Here is a 23,791-nt window from a genome sequence, read left to right as displayed (position 1 = left end):
TCCTGTGTTGTGAGGTGTGTTAAGATTGACTGAATCTGCTTGGAAGAACATCAGATGTGTGGGGGGAACCCTGAGGACAAACACGCGCACGCTCTGGAGATTATCTCATGAAATGAAACGATACACAATCAGACAGCGAGCTGACGGAAAACTCACCTCCAGCTTGCGCTGTAACATGTAAAGTCCATGTTCACACCATCTCCACTACCAATTTTCTTTTCATTCCCCCGCAAATTTTCTGTAAAAAGCATTCCATACACTATAAGTGCCATTTCTTCTTGCCGGTCATCTGCCATGTTTGTTTACTCTAAAGTCACATTTGATGCGAGATATTTTGCGAGAGATTTAATAGACCTTTTGTGAATAGAGTCAAAAGATATGTTTTATAATTTATTGTTTCAATATCTTAGAGAAACTATTTAAGTGAGAGGATATAGTTTATTTTTACAATGTATATAGTAGACATTCTGGTCCACTGTCCATACAAGTTGGTGGCGGTAATGCACCAATATTTTGTTTGCCTACCGCCAATAAACCCTAGAAGAAGAAGAAGAAGAAGAATAAGAAGAGATTTTACGAGATTTCCCTTGTTCACAGACGGGACTCTGGTTGTTTGTGAATGGAATCTGTTAGTGTGGTGTGCTTTCCAGGCCACTTTGCGGCACTCCACACGGAGCAAAATGGTTAAATCAGTGATTTCTTAACATTTTTGTGGTCTCTCACATTTTGAAAATCTTATACGATTTTTTTAAATCCTTTAGTGTGGCCCAGCCTTTAGCCTGACGGTTAGAAATGTAATACTGACGGTCAGACAAGTAGGAAATGAACCACGACAGGACAGTTCCAGAAATACCAAGAGCAGAGAGTCGTGAAGTGAGAATACTGTGAGAAATGGTGTCAAATGCAGAGGAGATGTCAAGGAGAATTAAAGTGCAGATGGAGCCTCAGTCGATGGCCATAAGAAGATCATTTACAATCCTGAGGAGTGCTGTCTCAGTTCTGTGGAGAAAACCTGATTGGAAGTATTCATAAAGGTTGTGTGATGATGACAAATAGTTGTGAAGTTGAGCAGCGACCACTTTCTCGAGCAGCTCTGAGAGACATGCGAGATGTGAAATTGATCTATAATTAGCCATGTCAGGCCGGGTTTCTTTAAAACAGGGGTGACAGCCACAGTTTTTTATTCTTTTATTCTATTCTTTTAGTCATGTGAGATGTGATGTTAAATAAATAAGCAGCATTTTGACTGTACCGCTTCTGCACGAGATAAGAATACCTTTTAAGTGTGCTTTCACACTAGTACTTTTGGTGCGCACCCACACAAGTTTGATTGATGTCAGAGTTCGGATCGTATGGATGATGCAAACACTGTTTTCCAAACTTGTGTGCAAACCTGCAAACTGAACCCGAGTCGGCATAAAAAGGGTGATCCGAGGTACGGTTGATGTAAACTCTGGGATGGTTCTCTGCTGATATAAATACAATCGTACTAACTAGTGAACCACTATTGTGTATGTATGTGTGTTCTCACTTACTTTTCTTCTTCGCGGCTTCAGTAGAAACAGACTCTAGGGTTCTTTAGAACATTAGCATTACATTCGCGGCAGATAGACACAAGCACCGCTATTTGTGGATGCTTTGAAATCAAAACCAAAGGTAAAAAAAAAAAGTTAAAAAAAGTAATGGCACCCAAATGGCACACTTCATTTACACTTTCGGTCTTGTGGACTTACAATGGCTGCCGCATGCGCGCGCATTTAGTAATTTTTTTGTGGTCGATATGCGCCCCTTGATACACACTTTTGCTGAGCCTGCACCCTAAACACTCACGGAAGACCGTGAGTGTTTCGGGGGCCATTTGGGACAGGGCCTATTAATTTTGGCACTTTCTCTTTCATAGTTGTTAAAGCAGCACTCAGTAGCTTCGGGATTTCTTCGCTGTATTCTCGCTTTTTGCTCGCAGGTTTCTCTCTAGAGCTCCCCCCACAGCTTCGGAATAGATATTTGACAACACTGTTGTAAAAACTCGTTGGTGATTCTCAGACACCAGAGGCTAGTAGATCAACGACATCAAAGCCGATGGGACATTCTTTAAAACGTCTTCTTCACGTTCGGACAGCGTGAGGGAGCGCAATAATGACAGCATTTTAGCAGATTTCTTTTGGCCGTAATGCAGTTGTTTACATCGCGAGACCTGATATCACGCGATACTTCCTGACGCGGCAGCCGCCGGCCCGCCGGCTCAAAGTTGCAAGTGCGTATTTTCCGCTCACGGGCACCAGGGGGGTGCGAAACGACCACCATTCAACCCGAAATAAGTATAACCATTCCAATGACTCCGAAGCTGTTCAGTTAAGGTAAAAAAGTTACTTAGTTCACCTTTAAAATAGTTTTTTTGCTGGTTAGTTTGGTTCATGGCTTACAACTCATTTACAAAGACTAATTTAAAATCCCTAAGAAAAAAATGTATGGGAAAGATTCAGATAGCAACACCCTATAGCAATAACTCAGAACATCTTTGTATAATCGTATAGCAATAATAATAATAATAATAATGTCACATTTACTTTTCTTTGTTAGATTATCTTTAGTGTTTGATTATGAAACAGTATTATTAAAGCGGATCACTATTTATCTAGCTCGCATTTTCATCATGCTCTAATGCTGCGTGGTTAGTATATGAGGTCAAATATTATTCAAACATGGTTATGCCTATATGCAGTGGCTTTGTAACTTTTATTTGGAAACCAGAAATCAAAAAGAAAGCAAAAATAGTGTAAGATTGTACTTTACTGAGAATGAACTCATGATACAGAGTCCTTTTATAACATAAAAAAAAATGTGTATGTCTGTTGATTTCCTTTTCAAATCCCTTTGGCTTGTTTTTTATCTTCTCAGAGCTCTAAAGCTGTGCGGCTCAGGTGGACCTCCACATGTGAAGCTCATTGTTGAGTGGGAGCACAGAATCAAAGACTGGTAATGTAATCTTTTATTTCCTTCTGAGTATGTGCGAAAAAACAGAAAATTGTATCTGCACATCTTTTGTTTGCAGCCTGTTTGGTAATATCCAGGAGGAGGTGGTGAAGGACTCGGAAAGCGTCCGTGCTCAACAACAACACCACGTTCAGCAGCACAGCTGCACCCTGGATGAGTGCTTTGAGCTGTACACCAAAGAAGAACAAGTAAACAACACAAAAACACACATTATACTGAATATTAGCAGCAGAATGAAATGGAAAATCACAACCAAGTTTAAATTTAAGACTAAATTTAGCCAGTTAGTTGGTATATTTGTATTGGTAAATCCTTGGTGGAGGATTTTTTTTCTCCACCAATTAAAAAAGTGGAGCGAATTGCTGTTACACAAAATGTCAAAATGCCGCTTGGCCAGACAGATAAGTTTTAGCCTTTTGTAATTTGTAATTTTGAAATGTTTGTAAAATTATGATTGGATTTTTTTTTTTTTTTTTTTTCTGGAAATACATGCGCCGTTCTCCCTCTCTTCAAGTAACTTTCATTAATTCAGATAAACATGCAAAACAGCTGAGACCTAGACATTTTCTGAAACACATGATTGGGATGTTATTCTTTGATTCTGAGCAACTATAACAGTAACATTTGCTCTTGTGCAGCAGGTGTTTCTTTCTTTTTGAAACAGGACAAAAACAGGAAAAGATTAACAATGGCAAAAGTATTGTGTTTTTTATAGTACAATGGAATATAATCAACACGTAAGAATTACAAGAATTACTTTCTTCTGTGGAACACAAAAGGGGGCACTGTCTTGCTCTTTTCCATATCGTGAAAACATAGTGACCACTGGCTGTCAAGCACCATAAAAGTGGTCAAATTTAATTTGCACTCATTTGTCACTGACATATACAATGATTATATGTACATTACTGTTTAAAAGTTTGGGGTCAGTAAGGTTTTTATTGCTATTTTTATTGCTATTTAAAAAATATATACTAAGCAGCACAAGAAATAGGGATGTGATGAGATCTTATGCCTCGAGATCTCGTGATATTAAGACGCAACGTTATTTCTCGTTGAGGTGAAAAACATGATTGTCTCGAAATATCAGCATGACGGAGTTGATTTTGTGGCAGTTGGTTTGGGTTTCCAATAATGTGCATTTGGGAACCCATATAAAGTCTGACATGCTTTGTTTCATTGCAAAGTGTTGCACTGTTATCATTTACATGTGTGGAGCACGTCTCAGCTTTATAGAAGCTGTAGCATATCTATCATCAAAAAGTGCCCAAATATTAAAGATTAAGTGATCATTTGAATTAAATGTTGTTTGGCCAATATATTAAAGGCGACCTATTATGCCCCATTTTACAAGATGTAATATAAAGTCTCAGTTGTCACCAGAATATGACTGTAAAGTCATTTTTATACCATGTTGTAAATGCTTATTTTTGATTGGAAGGAAAAACATGCTGTTTTCGTGCATGTATCTTTAAATGCAAATGAGCTGCTGCTCCCCGCTCTGCTTTCCAGAAGAGGGTGGCGCCTCGTGCCTCCAATACTCTACCAAAAACTAAAACATCTGTTTGGTTTTGATTATCGCTATCGTGGTCACGCTCAAGTGACATTGTAGTTCTTCATCATAAATGAAAGTTTATTATTTGCATGCATTTTAAAGCCATATCAGTCTAAACTTCTGATATGTGCACACACCTGAAGCATGCACACAGAAAGGTGGCTGCGCTTAAACTGTCAAATACACACAAGATTACATTTACATTTATTCATTTAGCAGACGCTTTTATCCAAAGCGACTTACAAATGAGAACAATAGAATTATGTCAAAAACACACAAAGTTCACATAATCACAGTTGGTTATGTCTGTGAACATAAACAGCAAGTAAAAAAAAAAGTGCATGTGTATATTAGATCTGTGTATTAAAGTGAAAGCATAGTAATATACAGTACCTACTGCTATATGCTATTAATATGAATCAAACAACAAAAGGTAAACTGAAAATCACTCACTGCTCTTGATTGAATAAATTAGTACCTTTAATAAGAATACATTTCTTACTTGAATGCTGCTGTTAAATGCTCTGGCTAAATCATCAAATTAGACTGATTTCTGAGGTATTATGACACTGAAGACTGGAGTAATGATGCTGAATATTCAGCTTTGCATCACAGCAATAACATTTTTAAATATATTAAAAATAAAACATTTTAAATTGTAATAATATTTCAGAATATTACTGTTTTTACTGTATTTTTGTGCAAATAAATGCAGCCTTGGTGAGCAGAAGAGAATTTTTTTTTTTAAATATTATAAAACGTCTTGTATCATAAAATAACTTACAATGGTAGTGTAAATGCAAATGAGAATTGTATGATATTAGCATTTATATATTTTATTAAAAATAAAAATAAAAAAATGAAATTAATTTCATAAAATAAGTTTTAGAACGTTCTGAAATAGTCATCATTTCAATCTGTCAGGACCATTAATTTAGTCCAAAAAAGCACTCAAATAATCTTTCCTTGAGATGTACTGTATTATCATTTTTCATCCATGTTTACTTAGCTGGCCCCTGACGATGCATGGAAGTGCCCTCACTGTAAGCAGCTGCAGCAGGGCACAGTGCAGATGAGCTTGTGGACCCTCCCAGACATCCTCATCCTTCACCTCAAACGCTTCCGACAGGTGGGAGAGCGGCGTAACAAGCTCTCTACACTGGTCCACTTCCCCCTCATGGGCCTTGCTATGGGCCGCCATGTGGTCAAGAGGAGCAACTGTGTCCGTCCACCGCATGGCTGGAAACAACAGGCCCATCACAGGCCTGAAGCTAGCCGACACTCACTCGACTTCCTATACGACCTGTACGCTGTGTGTAACCATCATGGAGGCATGCATGGAGGCCACTACACAGGTGTGTGAGCAAAAGAGAAATATGTCAACAATGATCTAAAATGTGCCTTTTAGTAAAACCTGATGAGACAAAAATTTTACTTAAACTGTAACTTTTATTTTATTGTAACCGATTTTCAACTTCACTTTGCATTGTTACAATGTCGGTAGTATATGTAAATGAACAATGTCTACTTGTTCTCCGTGTTACCTGGACTGAGAAATTCCCACTTATTTTGTCAGCAAATGTTTTGACAGCTTCAGGGCTTTCGTGAAAACTACAGATTATACTTCTGCATTTTTGTATCCTCACCCACAGACAAGACACACAGATAGACTGAGTTAACAGAAAAGTTATTGTAAGGGTAGGTTTATCACTGAAAATTGTATTGTACTTCATCTACTCTTTAAACATCATTGTGGTAAAAATTAAATACTATGACAAAAGCTTTCTTACCTGTATGCAACACGTTTTGCTTCAGGTGGAACTGACACAATGACTGTGTTCATGGTCATCCAGTTTGAAATGTTGACTACAAACATTTTTTGAAACATTTTTTTTGTCTCAGCAATCTCTCTATTTTTACGATTCTCTGCGCTGGATCCTTCACTGGAAACCGAATTCACTCCCACTAAACGTTTCCTCTTTGAATTCTTGCACCCGGGAACAATACAAGTCGACACCATTATGACTAAAAGACTAAAATTATGACTAAAACATGCCCAGTGCATTATGGGTGTTGAAGTTCTCCTATAGCTATTTGGCATAAGGGAAGACAACAGCCTTTTTTCTCGGTTTTCTCTAGTCAAGTAACACTGATTTAAAAAAAAAAATAATTTCACCTTTGTACTGTATAGGTAGCCAAGTTTTATTGTAAGCCAATATGCCAACAGTGAGTTTGCCCTTTAAGGCAAAGAACTACAGGCAAGACCATTGTTCCCTTTCAAGGGAACTCGTGCTGCGTCGATTGACGCTATGGGAATGCTCTGCGTGATTGCGTCATGAAGCACGTGTTAATAAATCAGTCCAATGGTGTGACGGGACGTCAGAGGCGGGTGACGTCGCGAACCTAGAAACTATAAAACCTGTTTCTGTGTCTTGAGTTAGCGCTACATGTGAAATTGTTTGTCTTATTTGGTGACTTGTTTGCATGTAAATTGTTGTAGGCCTATATACGTGTCACACTTAAAAAAGTTTGAAAACCACTGACCTAGATTATAGATGGAAAAGACAATTTATAGACAATACAGGCAATTTATTAAGGAAATATATAATCTATAAAGCTACCAGTTATAGTCCCACCTATGGCCATAACTCCATAAAATTGTGCATGCTTGTTTAGAATCACGTGTCCCATGTGCTCACCTAATGTCGCAATGTTCTGAGTTTTCGTTTAGAATGATAGGCTTTTGGGTACACTTATATATACACACATATATATATATATATATATATATATATATATATATATATATATATATAATATATATATATATATATAATACAGAGGGAACTGAGCAGACTGGAGATTCCCTGTCTTTCTCTGTCCTCTGACCGCGCGCAAATGATCTATGTGTTTGCAACAAATTATTCTTTATTTGTAAATAAGCTGATTCTGTAAATAACCACCCTGATTATTTAATTGAAACAATTCTAATATAGCATTCAGCCTATCATCCAGACCGTACTTACTTGTTTGGTTGATCTTTGGCAACTTTGGTTGATCACAAATGTGCCTCAATGGGTCCTGCAGACTGTAGTAACGGTTCTCGTCTGCCTCGATTCAACGGGGTACTTCCCTCAGTGGTCGACCCCGAGCAGGCTCTGGTAGTGGAACAAGAGGAGAGGATTGTAGCTTGTGCCCCCCCCCCTCAATGAAAAAGGCTGGGGGTCGAAGCTGCACTATCGGCTGTTATTCTCTTGAGGAAGGTTTCGGGAAAGAGGTCCTGACGCTAAGCGTAGACCTCTCAGGGCAGTCCCCCTGGGGGTAAGCGACAAGTTCGCATATCTCAGTGTCCACACAAGTTCGTTGCAGACTGTTAGGGCTCATGGCAGCTGCATCCAATGTGATACCTTTTGGGCTGCTGTATGTGAGACCCTTACAGTGGTGGCTCAGGACCAGGGGGTTTCCCCAAGGGGAAACCCATTTTGCATGATCAAGGTTACACCCAGATGCCTTCGTTCCTTGGTCATGTGGAAGAAGACTTGGTTCCTGTCCCAAGGCCCAGTGTTGGAAGCATCCTTGAACACTTGAAAATTCGCCACATCTTCTAGATCCAGGGTCCTGGGGAGAGGATTCACATTTCATTGAGATAATGACCCCAAACAAATTTCAGAACCAGCTATTTAGGGCAGGGTGCTTGATTCAGATTATGCAAGGCGATGGTCGGGTCACTTCCGTCCATCTGACTGCAGCACAGAGTTAAAAGACCATGGAAAAAGGCGACACAAGATGGCTCCTGATGTTCACCCAGGAGGAATGGGAAAAATATTCCTGCCTCATTTCTGCACAAACTGCTGGATAGAACTGGCAGAAATTGCCAAGTATAGTAGCTGTCAGAGAAGAAACTTTGCTGAAGCTGAAATCATTTGGATACTTCAACGTACAAGCCAAAATACTAAATATTTTATCTGAGAATTTTGTGCTAATTAATTTACACTGCAAAACCCCTCTCTTAATAATCGATATTAATCGAGATGGGGGGAAAATATCATGAGACAGAGTTTTTATTTATTTTTTATTCTGTTTGTAATTCTGTTTTTTGTAAACCGGTTTTATTCTGGTTTTAGAACATCATAAACTTTAAAGCATTTCAGAAGCATACTAAGTTGTTTTTCGAACTAGTTTACTCTTGTAACCCTGCATTGTGATACTGTGAATATCATTGGCTTGTTATTAATTACTTGTGATATTCCTCATTCGTAAGTCACTTTGTATCATTTTAAATCTATATTAAATGCACACTAGTGTTCAAACGTTTGGGGTTAGTATGATTATCTTTGAAAGAAATTAATACTTTTATTTAGCAAGGATGCATTAAATTGATCAAAAGTGACAGTAAAGACTTTTACTTTGTTGCAAAAAAAAGTATATTTCGAATAAATGCTGTTCTTTTGAACTTTCTATTCATTAAAGGATCCTGAAAGAATCTGTCACCGTTTCCAACTGAAAATCAGCATATTAGAATGGTTTTTAAAGGATCATGTGACACTGAAAACTAGAGTAATGATGCTGAAAATTCAGCTTTGCATCACATGAATAAATTTAATTTTAGAATGTATTAAAACTGTTATTTTTAAAATGCAATAATATTTAACAATATTTCTGTTTTTACTGTATTTTTAATCAAGCCTTGGTGAGCAATAGAGAACCCAAACTTTTGAACAGTAGTATGTACCTCATTAAGTTTTGTTAGATTTATGCTTACGTACAAATTTGTACATTGTATTAATGTTTTGCAGTGTAAGTACTTGTATGCATGTGTATGTAAATGTTTAAAATTAAAACAATACCATGGTCCAAGTAATTCTGGCCCCCGTGCAAGGCTATACTTGGACATGAAGTAAACTGCATTCTGAATATAATGAATCTCTGTTTTGAACAGCATACTGCAGGAACTCAGTGGACGGTCAGTGGTACGCCTACGATGACAGCACTGTTGAGCCGGTGCCTGAGGGAGAAGTGTGCACTCGTGGTGCTTATATCCTGTTCTATCAGAGACGTGATGCCATTCCATCCTGGTCAGCTAACTGCTCACTACAAGGTGAACACTCATATCTGCATTGCTGTATATCCTCATACCAAGGCCAAACAAACAGAAAACATACTAAAGAGTGCATTATCAAGAGAGTACTAGAATATTCTTTAAAAGTAGTAGTGTAGTTTTGTTAAGCATTTCATTTCAGCCTGTCCGATGTGCTATCTCTTCATGAAATGTAACTTTACACTAAGAAATGTATGATTATTATTGAGTTTGTGTAGCAATGTATGTTGATAAGGGAAGAAGGAGGCGGGAATCGGCAAGATTCAACACTTTCACTTATCAAAATAAACAAAACACTCACACCGTTCTCTCACGGCTCTCGGCCCAGCCCTGCTTGCCACAGTTTGAAAATGACATTACTGCTTTTGAATTACATTGTTAGAAAGATCGATACAAAGAAAAAATATGCTTTGCTGTTCTTTTGAGGAATTGTTAGAAAGGGTGCCATTTAAAAATCCAATACTAACTCATTTTATTTTATTTTTCCCAAAACCACTACCCTACAGAACACTGAAATCACTGCTAAAGTAACTTTATTTACTATTTATTTTATGCAAAGTAGTGCATTCTAGGCTCTAAGTATCTATCCTACCATCTCAAGTTCAAATATTTTATGTTTTTTTTATATTATAATATTTTAAGTTATTTTTGTATCAGAAATGCTTAGCTGTAATAGTTCACAATATTACTGTTTTTACTATATTTTTGATCAAATAAATGCAGGTGGTGAGCATAAGAGACTTCCTTCAAAACCGCTGAACAATAGAGTATATCCGGCAATGTTCTGCATTAAAATGATGAGAAAAAAGGCACAACCATCCTCTTTCTGACTACAAGGGCTTTTCTACACAGTTCTCAACATCTTGAGAACCACATCTTCAGAATCCAAATATAAACACAGAAATGACACAAATGAATTCAATAACCACTCCAGAGTGTACTTGATCCCTGTGCTGCCACAACAATAACCTTGGTGAAGGAATAGGAATAAAACACTTGCAGGAAGGACGAGCTGCTGATTAGCCTCACTGGGAACAGACATGGTTTCGAGTTGCTTGTTCACACACATATACTGACAAAATTCAGTCACTTTCTTTTTCTGCTCAAATGTCTCTGCTACTGTTTTCCTTTCCTCTCCAGTCCTCTAAAGTTATGCTGTATGATTCTTCAACAAATCAAATCTATGCAATGAAATGACATGTAAAAGTATCAAAGTTATATAACCTAAAAATGTATTATGACAACCGTATATCTCCATTGAAGCAAGCTGAGCGGGCGTTTTCATTTTATTCTCTATGGGGGGTGAAGGCTCGCACATCAAAAAGTCGAGAAGTGTTCATGCAACTTTATGCAAGGTGAAAAACACAGTGTGACAGCAAACTGATATGAGATGAATGCAGTAACGTCTGTCTAAGCTTTTTTTAAATCTGCCTGTAGTGCTGGTGGATTCTGTGGTTTAATGGAATTCTTGCATATCATTAGATTTAGATTCAGATTTGAATGCATTTTGCATGCTTTCTTTGTTGCTATGTTTATTACAATCATAGACCACTCTCAAGGCAGTAACTGAAAGTTAGAGTTTGGGATCGGTGAGAGCAGAGAGAAGTCTCTTCTGCTCACCAAGGCTGCGTTTATTTTATCAGAAAGACATGAAATATTATTAGAATTTAAAATAGCTGTTTTTTTTATTGTGATATTTTTTAAGATGTAATTTATTCCTGTGATGGCAAAGCTGAATTTTCAGCATTATTGCTTCAGTCTTCAGTGTCACATTATCCTTCAGAAATCATTCTGATACACTGATTTGCTGCACATTCTTATTATTATTAATGTATTTTTACCATTTTTTTAAATTTTTTGAACAGTAGTGTTAAGAACATCAGCTTTGGTTGCATGAATCAAGTGCACATCAGTAAGTAAATGCAATTAAAATGGGTTTGAATTTAAATCCATATTAAAAGACTAATATTGTATAGTTATAATATGAAGTGAAGTCTGAATTTCACTGGTAATTTAGATATTTAGCCATTACTCCTCTGAAATGGTCCTGAAAAAAATAGTCACACATGTACTCCTCCTCACAGTGAAAAATTACTGCATTGGAAATACACTCACCTAAAGGATTATTAGGAACACCATACTAATACTGTGTTTGACCCCCTTTCGCCTTCAGAACTGCCTTAATTCTACGTGGCATTGATTCAACAAGGTGCTGAAAGCATTCTTTAGAAATGTTGGCCCATATTGATAGGATAGCATCTTGCAGTTGATGGAGATTTGTGGGATGCACATCCAGGGCACGAAGCTCCCGTTCCACCACATCCCAAAGATGCTCTATTGGGTTGAGATCTGGTGACTGTGGGGGCCATTTTAGTACAGTGAACTCATTGTCATGTTCAAGAAACCAATTTGAAATGATTCGAGCTTTGTGACATGGTGCATTATCCTGCTGGAAGTAGCCATCAGAGGATGGGTACATGGTGGTCATAAAGGGATGGACATGGTCAGAAACAATGCTCAGGTAGGCCGTGGCATTTAAACGATGCCCAATTGGCACTAAGGGGCCTAAAGTGTGCCAAGAAAACATCCCCCACACCATTACACCACCACCACCAGCCTGCACAGTGGTAACAAGGCATGATGGATCCATGTTCTCATTCTGTTTACACCAAATTCTGACTCTATCTGAATGTCTCAACAGAAATCGAGACTCATCAGACCAGGCAACATTTTTCCAGTCTTCAACTGTCCAATTTTGGTGAGCTCGTGCAAATTGTAGCCTCTTTTTCCTATTTGTAGTGGAGATGAGTGGTACCCGGTGGGGTCTTCTGCTGTTGTAGCCCATCCGCCTCAAGGTTGTGCGTGTTGTGGCTTCACAAATGCTTTGCTGAATACCTCGGTTGTAACGAGTGGTTATTTCAGTCAAAGTTGCTCTTCTATCAGCTTGAATCAGTCGGCCCATTCTCCTCTGACCTCTAGCATCAACAAGGCATTTTCGCCCACAGGACTGCCGCATACTGGATGTTTTTCCCTTTTCACACCATTCTTTGTAAACCCTAGAAATGGTTGTGCGTGAAAATCCCAGTAACTGAGCAGATTGTGAAATACTCAGACCGGCCCGTCTGGCACCAACAACCATGCCACGCTCAAAATTGCTTAAATCACCTTTCTTTCCCATTCTGACATTCAGTTTGGAGTTCATGAGATTGTCTTGACCAGGACCACACCCCTAAATGCATTGAAGCAACTGCCATGTGATTGGTTGATTAGATAATTGCATTAATGAGAAATTGAACAGGTGTTCCTAATAATCCTTTAGGTGAGTGTAAATTGGAAACTAAATTTTTTTTATACTGCGCCTCAAACAAAATGTTACTGAAAGTTAATTGTTTGATGTATCAAGCTCAACTCTGTTCAGATTTATGGCTTTGATTTTTAGAGTAAAATGTGTTTTGGAAAATATATATTTCATTTAAAAGTTGAAAATGGTATTTTTGTGCATTTTTCATAATAAACATACAATTCTTCACTTCAGCAAAAATCTGGCAAGTGTCTTTTTTAAAAGACCAAACTTAATTCTGTTTCAAAGCATTCAAGATTTATGACAGTTGGAAATTTCATTTTCAGGTCTATGCTCAAAAGTTGAATAAATGGATTATAACAACTACGTAAATTTAATTTAGTACAATAAAATCCTGTAAAAATACACATATTAAATGAAAAAACATTATCGAACTAAAATCGTACATTCATTTCATTGAAGTAAAAAAAGTCATTTTTGACCGCCACGTGAAGGTCACCAGAGGTTAATAATCAAAACTGCATGCGTCTTGCAGAAGAACATTGTACGCCGGTCTAAAATAGTCAGAATATTATTATAGGCATAGCATAGTGATTCAGGATAAGACAAAAAGATGGATTCATGCTGTACTCACTCATTATATCAATATTGTACATTCTGAGAGAAAAAAAGGTGCATAGTGTACCTTTAAGGTATGTTAACATATTTTCCATAGTGTACAATATTGATATAATGATTGAGTACAGCATGAATCCATCTTTTTGTCTTATCCTGAATCACTATGCTATGCCTATAATAATATTCTGACTATTTTAGACCGGGCGTACAATGTTCTTCTGCAAGACGCATGCAGTTTTGATTATTAACCTCTGGTGACCTTCACGTGGCGGTCAAAAATGACTTTTTTTACTTCAATGAAATGAATGTACGATTTTAGTTCGATAATGTTTTTTCATTTAAACGTGCATATTTTGGTATATTTCAGTGAGCTGCTCTTCAATGATATACTGAATCTTACATTAGGTGCTGTAATTAGTCATGAAATGTCATGCAGAGGCCTTAGGTTACTCCATCGTGGTAGTAATTCAAATGGATCTGTTATCAGCAGCTCCCACTGATTCACAGTAGAAACAAGTTCTGTGGCGTCTGAGCTCGACTGAGTTAAACTGTTGTGAACCGCTTCAAGCTACAGTTCAAAATAAAGTAACTGATCTGTCAGGTTCATGGAGCTAAAGCGATCACCTTCAGTGTTGGCTGTTGTGCTCAGATCAAAGTTATATGATTCACCTCCACACTAACGTGCCCCATTTATGCATAAACTTTATAAACTCTCAAATATGTCTTTTTGAAGCTTGCGATGTACTTCATCAAATAGTTTCTTTGTGATTTGTCAATCCTTATAATATGAAACTTTGCAGCTTAACCTGCACATAAATATGAGAGCTCTTTTTCTCTGCGTGTCTGATCCAGAGAACATGTTGTTCCTACTTTCCATAGCTGACTTAAAGGGATAGTTCGCCCAAGAATATGAAAACTCTTTTCAAATAATTGCTGTTCTTTTGAACTTTCTGGACAGCAAAAAAAAAAAGAAAAAAAAAAGATTTCAACTTTGATGATAATAATAAATGTTTCTTGAGCATCAAATCATCATAAAATTATTTCTGAAGGATCATGTGACACTGAAGAGTGAAGTAATGATGCTGAAAATGTCACAATATTACTGTTTTTACTATATTGATTAAATAAATGCAGCCTTGGTAAGCATAAGAGGTTGAAAATATTTGATTAAATAAATGAATTAATGTGTTTGATTAAATAGATGCTGTCTTGGTAAGCATGACCTCTTTCAAAAACATTAGGCTAAATACCATCCTTCCCACATAAAAAACATTGATTCTGTCAACCCGTCTGAGACATTTGTTATATGCTGCATGTTTCCCATGTTCTGTTACTCATGTTTGAAAGGCTATTGCACCAGCAGTCCACCAACATCTCACAATCATTTGTATGCATAGCATAATACTTGTTTGGACCCATTCCATCTCATCTTCATGGGTGTTTAATAGAAACGAGACTCACATACAAAGGCTCGAGCAAAATGAGATCAGGGTTCCTGGTATTTTCAGGAACCTTAAACGAAAATGCTTGGCCATAATTCTGTTTGTTCAATTCCACAATGCTAGGATTCGGCTTAATGTGCATTTCAGTTTATTATCAGAAAACTAACAGCATTCTGACTTGCATGAAATGGGTAATAGGGACTTTAAGCAACAGCCTCTGGTGGAACGGCAACGGCATTCTGACGTTCTATTGCGCATGCGCAACTTTAACTACTACTTCGCAACGTTCTACTGTAACGTCTACTACGGGAGAACAGCTGATTTGCCGTAGTCGTTACTACGTGAAAGATTGCCGTTGCCGTTCCATCAGCAGCTGTTGCTTAAAGTCCCTAATGTTGACTAGGCTACTTTTGACCCACAGGTTCCTCCAGCGGCTCTATATCAGATCACTGGCTCATCCGATTGAATGCAGACAACCGAATTTCCAATTCAACTAGCAAGCTGTCCAATTCATCTTCAGCTCCTGAGCCCCAAACACCACACGTTCCTGTCATCCATGAGCCTCTAAATGAAGATAATGGTCAGTAAACTCTTGATTTATGTCTACTAGCCCTTTTAAAACAATTAGGTATTTCTTTTACAATTTAATGAAGTCATATGTACAGTGACCAGAGTCGTTTTTAAAGGAAAGTCTCTGGCTTTCTGATAATAATTATTATAATTTTAGATGTAATCAAATCAATTCAAGTCCCGTTTATTTATATAGCGCTTTATACAATACAGATAGTTTCATTTCAATTAAATGGTGACTGTCATACGTTTTTTTGACGATTTTCAGACTTGAGGAGATTTATTCAAATATACATTAAATATTCACTAACCGGTTAAGGAAAATTAATAATGTGTTACAATAAGGTTCCACTTGTTAGTTAACTACCTTAGTTAACATGAACTAACAATGAAAAATACTTCTAAAGCATTTATTATGCATTAGAGAAGACAGTGATGTCGCTTTGTTGAAGAGACACTGTTTTTTTTTTTTTTCCAAAACTCATTTGTTTGACCTAACTTATTTTAAACACTGTTCCTGAACATTATAACCCCAACGTTTATCTGCACATTTTATGGAGAACAGCTTGTTTTCTGTTGCTTTAGTAAGCTCTGTAAGACTGTGCACCGCTCCTTAGGAAAATTAACCATGGTTTTGTATTACCTTAGTTTTCCGACAAATATCACGATTAAATGGTGGATAACATTGTATATATAATGTATAAGAAAATTACAAAAAACAAACGTCCTGTGAAATCCGTTCTGCACGATCCTCTTGTTCGTTAACATTGTCAGGGTCTGAATCGGGTTCAAATTGATTTGAACTGATTGACACCATCCTCAATATTTACACTAAAGAAGAACTATGAAGGGGTGGGACATTCCCCAAACACGCGCTAAGCGCTGCCAATCACAACACGCTGGGCCAGCTAACCAATCACAGCACATTTCGTATTTCAGAAGGATGGGCTTCATCAAAATTGGCGTGTTCGAGCCAGACTGGGGAGAGAGGTGCTGTAATAATGTAAAATATGTTTAAAAAAATGTTTTAAAGTCTTTTGACCAATCAAGAATGAAAACATATTTTAGTACACCCTAAAAACTAAATCAAGACTTTGTAAAAGAGAATAATAAGACCCCTTTAACAGTATTTATAAAACTGGGAAGGGTCATAGCACTTGCATATTGTTGTCTAATTGTTAGTTTAACTGCTTTTATTGTTCTCATTTGTAAGTCGCTTTATATAAAAGCGACTGCTAAATAAATAAATGTAAATTTATGATTTTACGATACATCAAAACAACACTAGCAAATTTCGCAAATAAAATATGAAATATGCAGGAAAATGAATTTGTAAGCTGAGACTTTGTTTGATCAAAAATAACACAGTAAAATAAACCCAAACACACACAAAAAAAGATTCTGCATATCACTTTTCTCCTCAAACTGTTTTTTACTAGCCCTCCATTTTTTGCTTTTAGGTGTAGTTGAGCCGACACCATTTGTACGGAGCGTCCGGGGTCACAGCATGAGTATGCGCTACCACTCAAAATCCAAGACAGGCCCAAGCAAAGTTCTTCCACTGCGCTGGTCATTTGCTTCCAAGGAACGCAGAAAGCCCTCCAGCGTAGCTCCACAATTGGCAAACGACGAGCTGGTGGAGTACCTTGAGTCTGGCCGGCGGCCTCGATGTACCAAGGAGCCCATAGTCAGCATCGTGGCTAGTCCTTCACAGGTCAAAGCCCAGCTTCGCGAGGACGATTCCCTGAGTTCCCCCAGCTGTAGCAGTAGTCTCAACGGTGTGGAGCGAAGTAGCTATCAAGGTCCGGATTCGCCCAGGCTACCTGAAGGCCAGAGCAGACCAGCATCAGACCTTAATGGTATCAGTTGCGATGGTTCATGGGCCAAAGGCAGCTCAACATCAACCAGGCAGGAGCACGAAAGGACTCAAGGAAGCAAGTCGCTTCAAGGTTCCCCTACTGCACTCCCCAATGGCACTAGCAACAGTGCATCTCATTCCAGAGACTCTACGTTAAAACGGCTCCGGAACCAGGCGGCTGCCGCTAACAGGATTCACACCAGCCAGACGCAAACGGCCACTGGGGAAAGCAGGAGTAAAGATGGCGTCCTTCCCGCCATCAGCAAGGAGGTGGGTCACGGAAAAACGCTTTCCAGTAAGAGCTTGACCAAACTCTCTCTATCCAACGGCACTCTAAATGGGAAGGGAGTCGAGGCGAGGAAATCCAGTACTTCTCACAAGAGTGCCAATAAAATGGTTAGTAGCAGAGAAAACCAGGTTTGTTCAAGCACAGCTAATATAAAACGCGCCTACAGCTCATCCAGTATTCAGAGCAGGCTAGATATGACTTTGAAAAGGACGTCGTCTCTCCAAAGAAATAGTACGTTGGTGCCGGTCCCCCATAAAGGACTTACGGTTGATAAATCCTCCTATGCAACACTACAGAGAATCAGATACAGCAGCACTTCACTAGGCAGACAGAGACCTGTGCCCGAGTCCTGCTTCTGACTGGTTTCTCCTTCACTGTGGGAAATGGTGTTTGTATATATGTTTTATGCATCTGGCAACGTTTAAAAACTACACACTATTGCTGTACTATTGCTCTTTTCCTAAACCTAGTAAGCATTGTGTGCACCTTGTTTTTGCCAAATTCAAGGCACAGTTGTGCTACTTAGTTACAGCTTGATTGGAAATGAGGCAGTATGTTCCTCTCACGTCACCTGTATTGAAATCAATTGCGAGTTGAGTCTCCCATTTGTATGACAGTTTCAGCCAATGTAGAGCATCCAAATTGTTTCTAATGCAATAAGGATGCTGCCTTAGAAGATAGCTATGTCGGGTCTAGGGAGTAAGGTTAACTTGGCTAAGCTCACTAGGTTTTGAAACAGAGCTTGTTTCCCCTCTCAAATCTGTCTTTCTGTATCAGTCTATTGTCGGTATGAGCAATATTGAACTTGCATATCTCAAAGCCTGTTCTTAAATCTCCATTTATACCTTCAGATATGTAGCATCACACGCTAGTTGCTGGAATAATTACCTGATTAGCTGTACAGATACTGACCTGCTTAAATGTCAGAATTGAAGTCTGCTTTATACTTTCAGTGGAACTGTCATGTTTATTTCTGCAAGTGCCTTTTGTAATGATCTCAGGAGAGTGAAATTAGTAGGAACAGAATGGCCGTGTATTGTTTTAGTTTTTTTCTCATGAATATACATGCACACACCTCACCACAGATAAAATAAATCCACAAACAGCCTAAACATTTATTGATCTCACTCCCACACAGTTTCCAGATCACACTAATTGTTTCATTGTGTACCTTGCTCTGCTGGATTCACTTATTTTCTGACAGGAATGGACTATGCAAGCACAATCAGACATGTGCATGTCGTGCTCATCTCTGAGTTCAATGCGTTTAAGCATCAGCTGTAAATTGAGTACTAATTGCATTTTAGGTGCTGAATTTCATTTTAAAAGAAATATTCATATTGTATGAATGAAGATCTGTAAGTGAAGATAAATTGAGGCATAAAAAAGGCAGGATCTTAGAACAATATTTAACACAGGGAATAAAAATATAAAATAATTAGAGGAAGCAGTTGTCTGAGAAGTTTTGATAATATTGATGCATGTCATATTCTTATGTTTGGAAATATAATCGGATGGTTTTGGATTGTTTTTCTCATGCATAGTCTTTTTTTGTTATGCAAACGAATGATACCTCAAATTGCGTGGCTTGTTGACTTTTCTAACCAGTTGGACTTATGACTTGGGTCAGTGAGAAATCACCTAGCAATAGACTTCAAGACACTCAAAACACATTCAAGTTACCACACTCGCACATTCAAGTTACAAATGGCTGAGCTCACTTGGATAGAAATGGTTGTATTTCGCCTCAAAATTTGCTGAACAAAATATGACCGCAACTTAATTGGGTCTAATTGGTAAGCAAGACATGTAATATTACTTAACTCAGTTACACCACTTACACTTTAAATAATTAATGAAATAATAATCCCAATGCACTTTCCAGACCTCTGGAGTGATGTTGTGCCCTCATATCACTAACCAATCTGAATATGATAATGCTGTATGTGAACTGTTCACCTGAAATTAGACTCCCCATGTTATTGTTAATGTGCACTAAACCTGAAGAGCCGTGCTTATGTAACAGGCTACTTAAAAAGCAATGTATTATGATAAATGTTGTTGAGTGTAATTATTACTGAGGAGGACATTTATTCTGAAAGAGCATTTTCTCCTGTGCTCCTGGGCGAGTTTTTAAGTTTTTGTACCACACTTTTTAATTGGATGTATTATGTGTAATTAAATATATGCTGAGATGCTTGTTAACAAGATAAAGCAAGCCATTACACACTTTGTGCTAACACATTGCACCTAGTTTATCTTTAGGCTAGTTGTGGCGAGGGGGGCGTGGTAAAGCTAGGTCTGCAGTGGGGAAACGAGTGCGGGAGGTTTTGCAGACGTGTTTTCACCCCTGCCTGGACGCACGGACCTTATACAGCACCATATCAAAACGATCCCCGGGGAGGTGGCGCGCAGTCGTCCCTATCGTTTACCCGAACACAAGAAAAAAGTGGTACAGGGTGAATTGAAGGCCATGCTGGGGCGTAATAGAAGATTCACATAGAGACTGGACGAGCCCTATAGTCTTAGTACCTAAAACAGACGGCTCTGTCCGTTTCTGTGTCGATTGCAGGAAGGTGAATGCAATGCCCCGAGTTGACGAGCTTCTTGATCTGTTAGGTTCAGCTCGCTTTTATTCGACACTGGATTTAACGACAGGGTATTGGCAGATTCCCTTATCGCCATTATCCAAGGAAAAAACAGCCTTCACAACGTCATTTGGATTACACCAATTTATTACTCTTCCGTTTGGGTTGTTTGGGGCTCCCGCCACCTTTCAGCTAGCCTGGTAATACCAAACTCTGCTACTTCGCTTTGCTTCGTAGACAGAATCTGGCATGGCATAATTGAAAAGCGTTTTCTTTCTCGCGGGGAGGCGCTTGTCTGAAGTTTAAAATCATTGGTTCCCGTAAGCCAATCACATAACGTTTGGTTATGCGCATGCTCAGCCGCATCTAACTTCCACTGTAAACACATGTAGTATGATGCGAAAACAAAACCATCGAGCGAAATACCGGAGTGAACATGGCTGTGAACGACTTTTGCAGATTATGTGAAGTAAATCTACGCATCCACGGTACAATCAGTGTCTACGCTCATCCAATGTCCGCCCTCTGTTCGTTGATTGGCCAGCTGTTTTCAGGCCGGAGGAAAACGGAAAGCTATTACGCTGTATCAGACTGAGTACAGAAGCGAAATGAAATTGAGCGGAAGTAAGAAGTCTGACGTAGTCAGGCTACCTTTCAGCACCTCATGGACAAAATCCTCCGGCCATATACGTAATGCGTATGCTGCTTCTTATTTTGACAACATCATTATATACAGTAATGATTGGCAGAGGCATCTGGAACATCTGCACACTGTCCTGAGATCGCTGAGGGTGGCTGGATTCAAGGCAAACCCCCAAAAGTGTGCAATTGGGTGTGTGGAGGTACAGTATCTGGGCTTTCACTTGGGATATGGGCAGGTGCGTCCCCAAATTGGTAAGACTGCTGCGATTGCAGCCTGCCCAAATCCCAAGACCAAAAAGGAGGTGAGACAGTTCCTGGGGCTGGCGGGATATTATAGAAGGTTTATTCCTAATTATTCAGAGCTAATTCGGCCGCCCTGTGCGACGGGCTTCTCTTAAACTCTACTAGCTTTGATCTCCCTTTTTTGTTGCAGACCGACGTGTCGGACGGGGTGCAGTCCTGTCCCAGGTGGTCGGAGGGTAGGAGCGGCCGGTTCTGTATCTGAGTCGTAAGCTCTCAAACAGAGAGACCAGGTACAGCACCATTGAAAAAGAGTGTTTGGCCATTTGGTGGGCCATCCTCACCCTCCGTTATTACCTCATGGGATGGGAATTACTCTCTGTTCGGACCTCCAGTGGCTCCACCATATGAAGGATACCAACGCGCGGATCACCCATTGGTATTTCGCTTTACAGCCTTTTAAATTCAAGGTTGTCCACAGGCCAGACGATGGCTGTAGCTGACTTACTCTCTAGAAATGGGGGGGGGGTGGGCTGCAGGCCGGATAGCTCCCCAGCCTGAGTCGGGAGGTGGGGATATGCTGTGTGGTGGGCATGGTAAAGCGAGGTCTGTAGCGGGGGAACGAGTGCGGAGATGAGTGGTGTCAAGTGAATGATAACTACCACCTGTCTCTAATTCCAGTGATTGGCGTAGAGAAAAGATATAGCGCCCCACAGACCTGGGGCAGGGAGAGGGAGAGACTGGTTACTCACAGAGACTGTTATTTTGCTGTGTATGTGACTGTGGAGGCAGAGAGCCTGACAGTATTTATTTTGTTCATTTTTTCTTTGAGTAATAAAAAGCTTGGATTACTCGCCACCCCTGACTTTTTTGCCCTTCTTCCTTTGAATATATCACACTAGTAAATTAAAACGCTGTCACAAGTTTTCTAAAGATTTTTTTAATACGGTTTTAGAAACAGATGCATCTGCACCTCGATCAATAAATCTTTCACCGCCTCCAAGATTGCCATTCTTAACCGTTCATGCGATGACGCAATACAATCTAAATGTCAATACCAGTGTATGCTGTGAAATGGCAGATATTGCAGATATTAATAAAACATTGTGGCCAACGTAGTTGCTAGTGTGCATGAGCAGTATTATTGTGTTGTAGACATTGCTGTTTTGTCCTATATAACATCCAAGTTTGTCTTATGCGTATTGCATATGTTTGTCAAATGACTCACACAAATAAGTCATGCTGTCTTTTTTAATTAAAGGGTTACATTTTAATCTAAATGTGAAGATTATTTGAAAACATTTTGAAAATTGTAAATACCATTAAATATACAAGTGTGTGTGTCTGCATATATATATATATAACAGAAGTTCACCTGTTGAAGTTTATTTTACACATACATCACAATGTGCAAATCATGAACATTTCAGCTTTCTTTTCTCCTGATAGAAGGAAAATCTTGACCAAAGGCTGAAAAAAATGTTTTTTAATTACAGTAAGACAAGAACTCTGTGTCTCAGAATTTAAAGAGCAGAGAAATTTAACAGTCTTAGTTGGCTTTGATTATCCACTAGTGTCCTACAGACATCGAATTGCATGACTGAGCTGAATAAATTAGTCATCTTATTTTGAAGGATTCTGAGATATTGATTCAGACGTTTCCTCCTCCTCAGTATGAGTCATTTAGCCCTGCCACAGGATTAACATCCAGCTATTGGACCGTTTTATTCAAATATGTCCCATTTAATTCCACCTCCCAATAAAGACTTGATGTTGTCGGAAGCTTAATGGTGGTGACGTTGAAGTCTTGCGAACGTGCTGTAGATAGTTCGTTCATAGCCTTCGTTTAGCTTTTTACTTCTGCCGATTGTATTTAGGCTTCGGAATTAAAGTTGTGTTCCTTTGTGAAGATTATCATGATGAACAAAAATTCAAAAGCCAATGGAAAAATCACTTGGGGTTTTTGTAAAGGGAACCAGTTTGATGCTAACTTATGGGTTTGCCTACAAAAATACATCTTCACTGCATTGCTCTAATCCTTTATATAAGAGAAAATGCATTATGAAATCATGTCTATTTGGTACGTTTTTGATTAGAGTCTTTGTTTTCAACTCAGTCTTTGTTTTCAACTCAAAGCACAGTTAGTACCGTTGCCAAACCATTGATTTCATGCTGTTGTTTTTGACTCTGTGCATTTAGATTTGATGCATTAATAATGCATCACATTTATCATTAAAGGATAGTAAACAGAGCATCATAAAACCACTGGATCAGCAGAGTTGGAATCATATTCGAAGTATCCCAGCAGCTCATCAGCTTCTCCAGCCTCCCCCCCACTGGAAGCAACTGAATGTCGTTATCATTAAAAAACCTCTAGCGTAATGAAGAGATTATGCCTATGGTGACCCATCAAAACTGCTAGACTGTTGTGTTTTAAACATGACTGCATGTTTCAATTTTGAAGCTATAATATTTATTGTTCTGGCCTGACCTGTTTTAAAATTGTAATTTTTAACTTGTTACTGAACAATGCAACACATTGAGGCATGGCACGCCACAACTTGGCATGTACATTCTCAATAACCTGGCCTCATGA

General features: G+C 38.7%; 1 protein-coding gene across 1 annotated transcript in view; it reads left to right on the top strand.

The window, feature by feature from the left end:
* Window positions 1-20,216, top strand: part of usp43b (ubiquitin specific peptidase 43b) — an 87,495-nt gene extending 67,279 nt beyond the window's left edge. The window contains exons 10-15 of the mRNA XM_084421003.1: window positions 2,899-2,976; window positions 3,053-3,182; window positions 5,559-5,904; window positions 9,489-9,647; window positions 15,430-15,588; window positions 17,039-20,216. Coding sequence (XP_084277129.1) covers window positions 2,899-2,976; window positions 3,053-3,182; window positions 5,559-5,904; window positions 9,489-9,647; window positions 15,430-15,588; window positions 17,039-18,084 — 1,918 coding nt within the window. The 3' untranslated portion in view covers window positions 18,085-20,216. The remainder of the gene's footprint in view (window positions 1-2,898; window positions 2,977-3,052; window positions 3,183-5,558; window positions 5,905-9,488; window positions 9,648-15,429; window positions 15,589-17,038) is intronic.
* Window positions 20,217-23,791: the final 3,575 nt, after the last annotated feature.

This window comes from Rutilus rutilus, assembly GCF_951802725.1.
Source record: "Rutilus rutilus genome assembly, chromosome: 1".
NCBI lineage: Eukaryota > Metazoa > Chordata > Actinopteri > Cypriniformes > Leuciscidae > Rutilus > Rutilus rutilus.
This window is presented reverse-complemented; position numbering and strand designations above follow the sequence as displayed.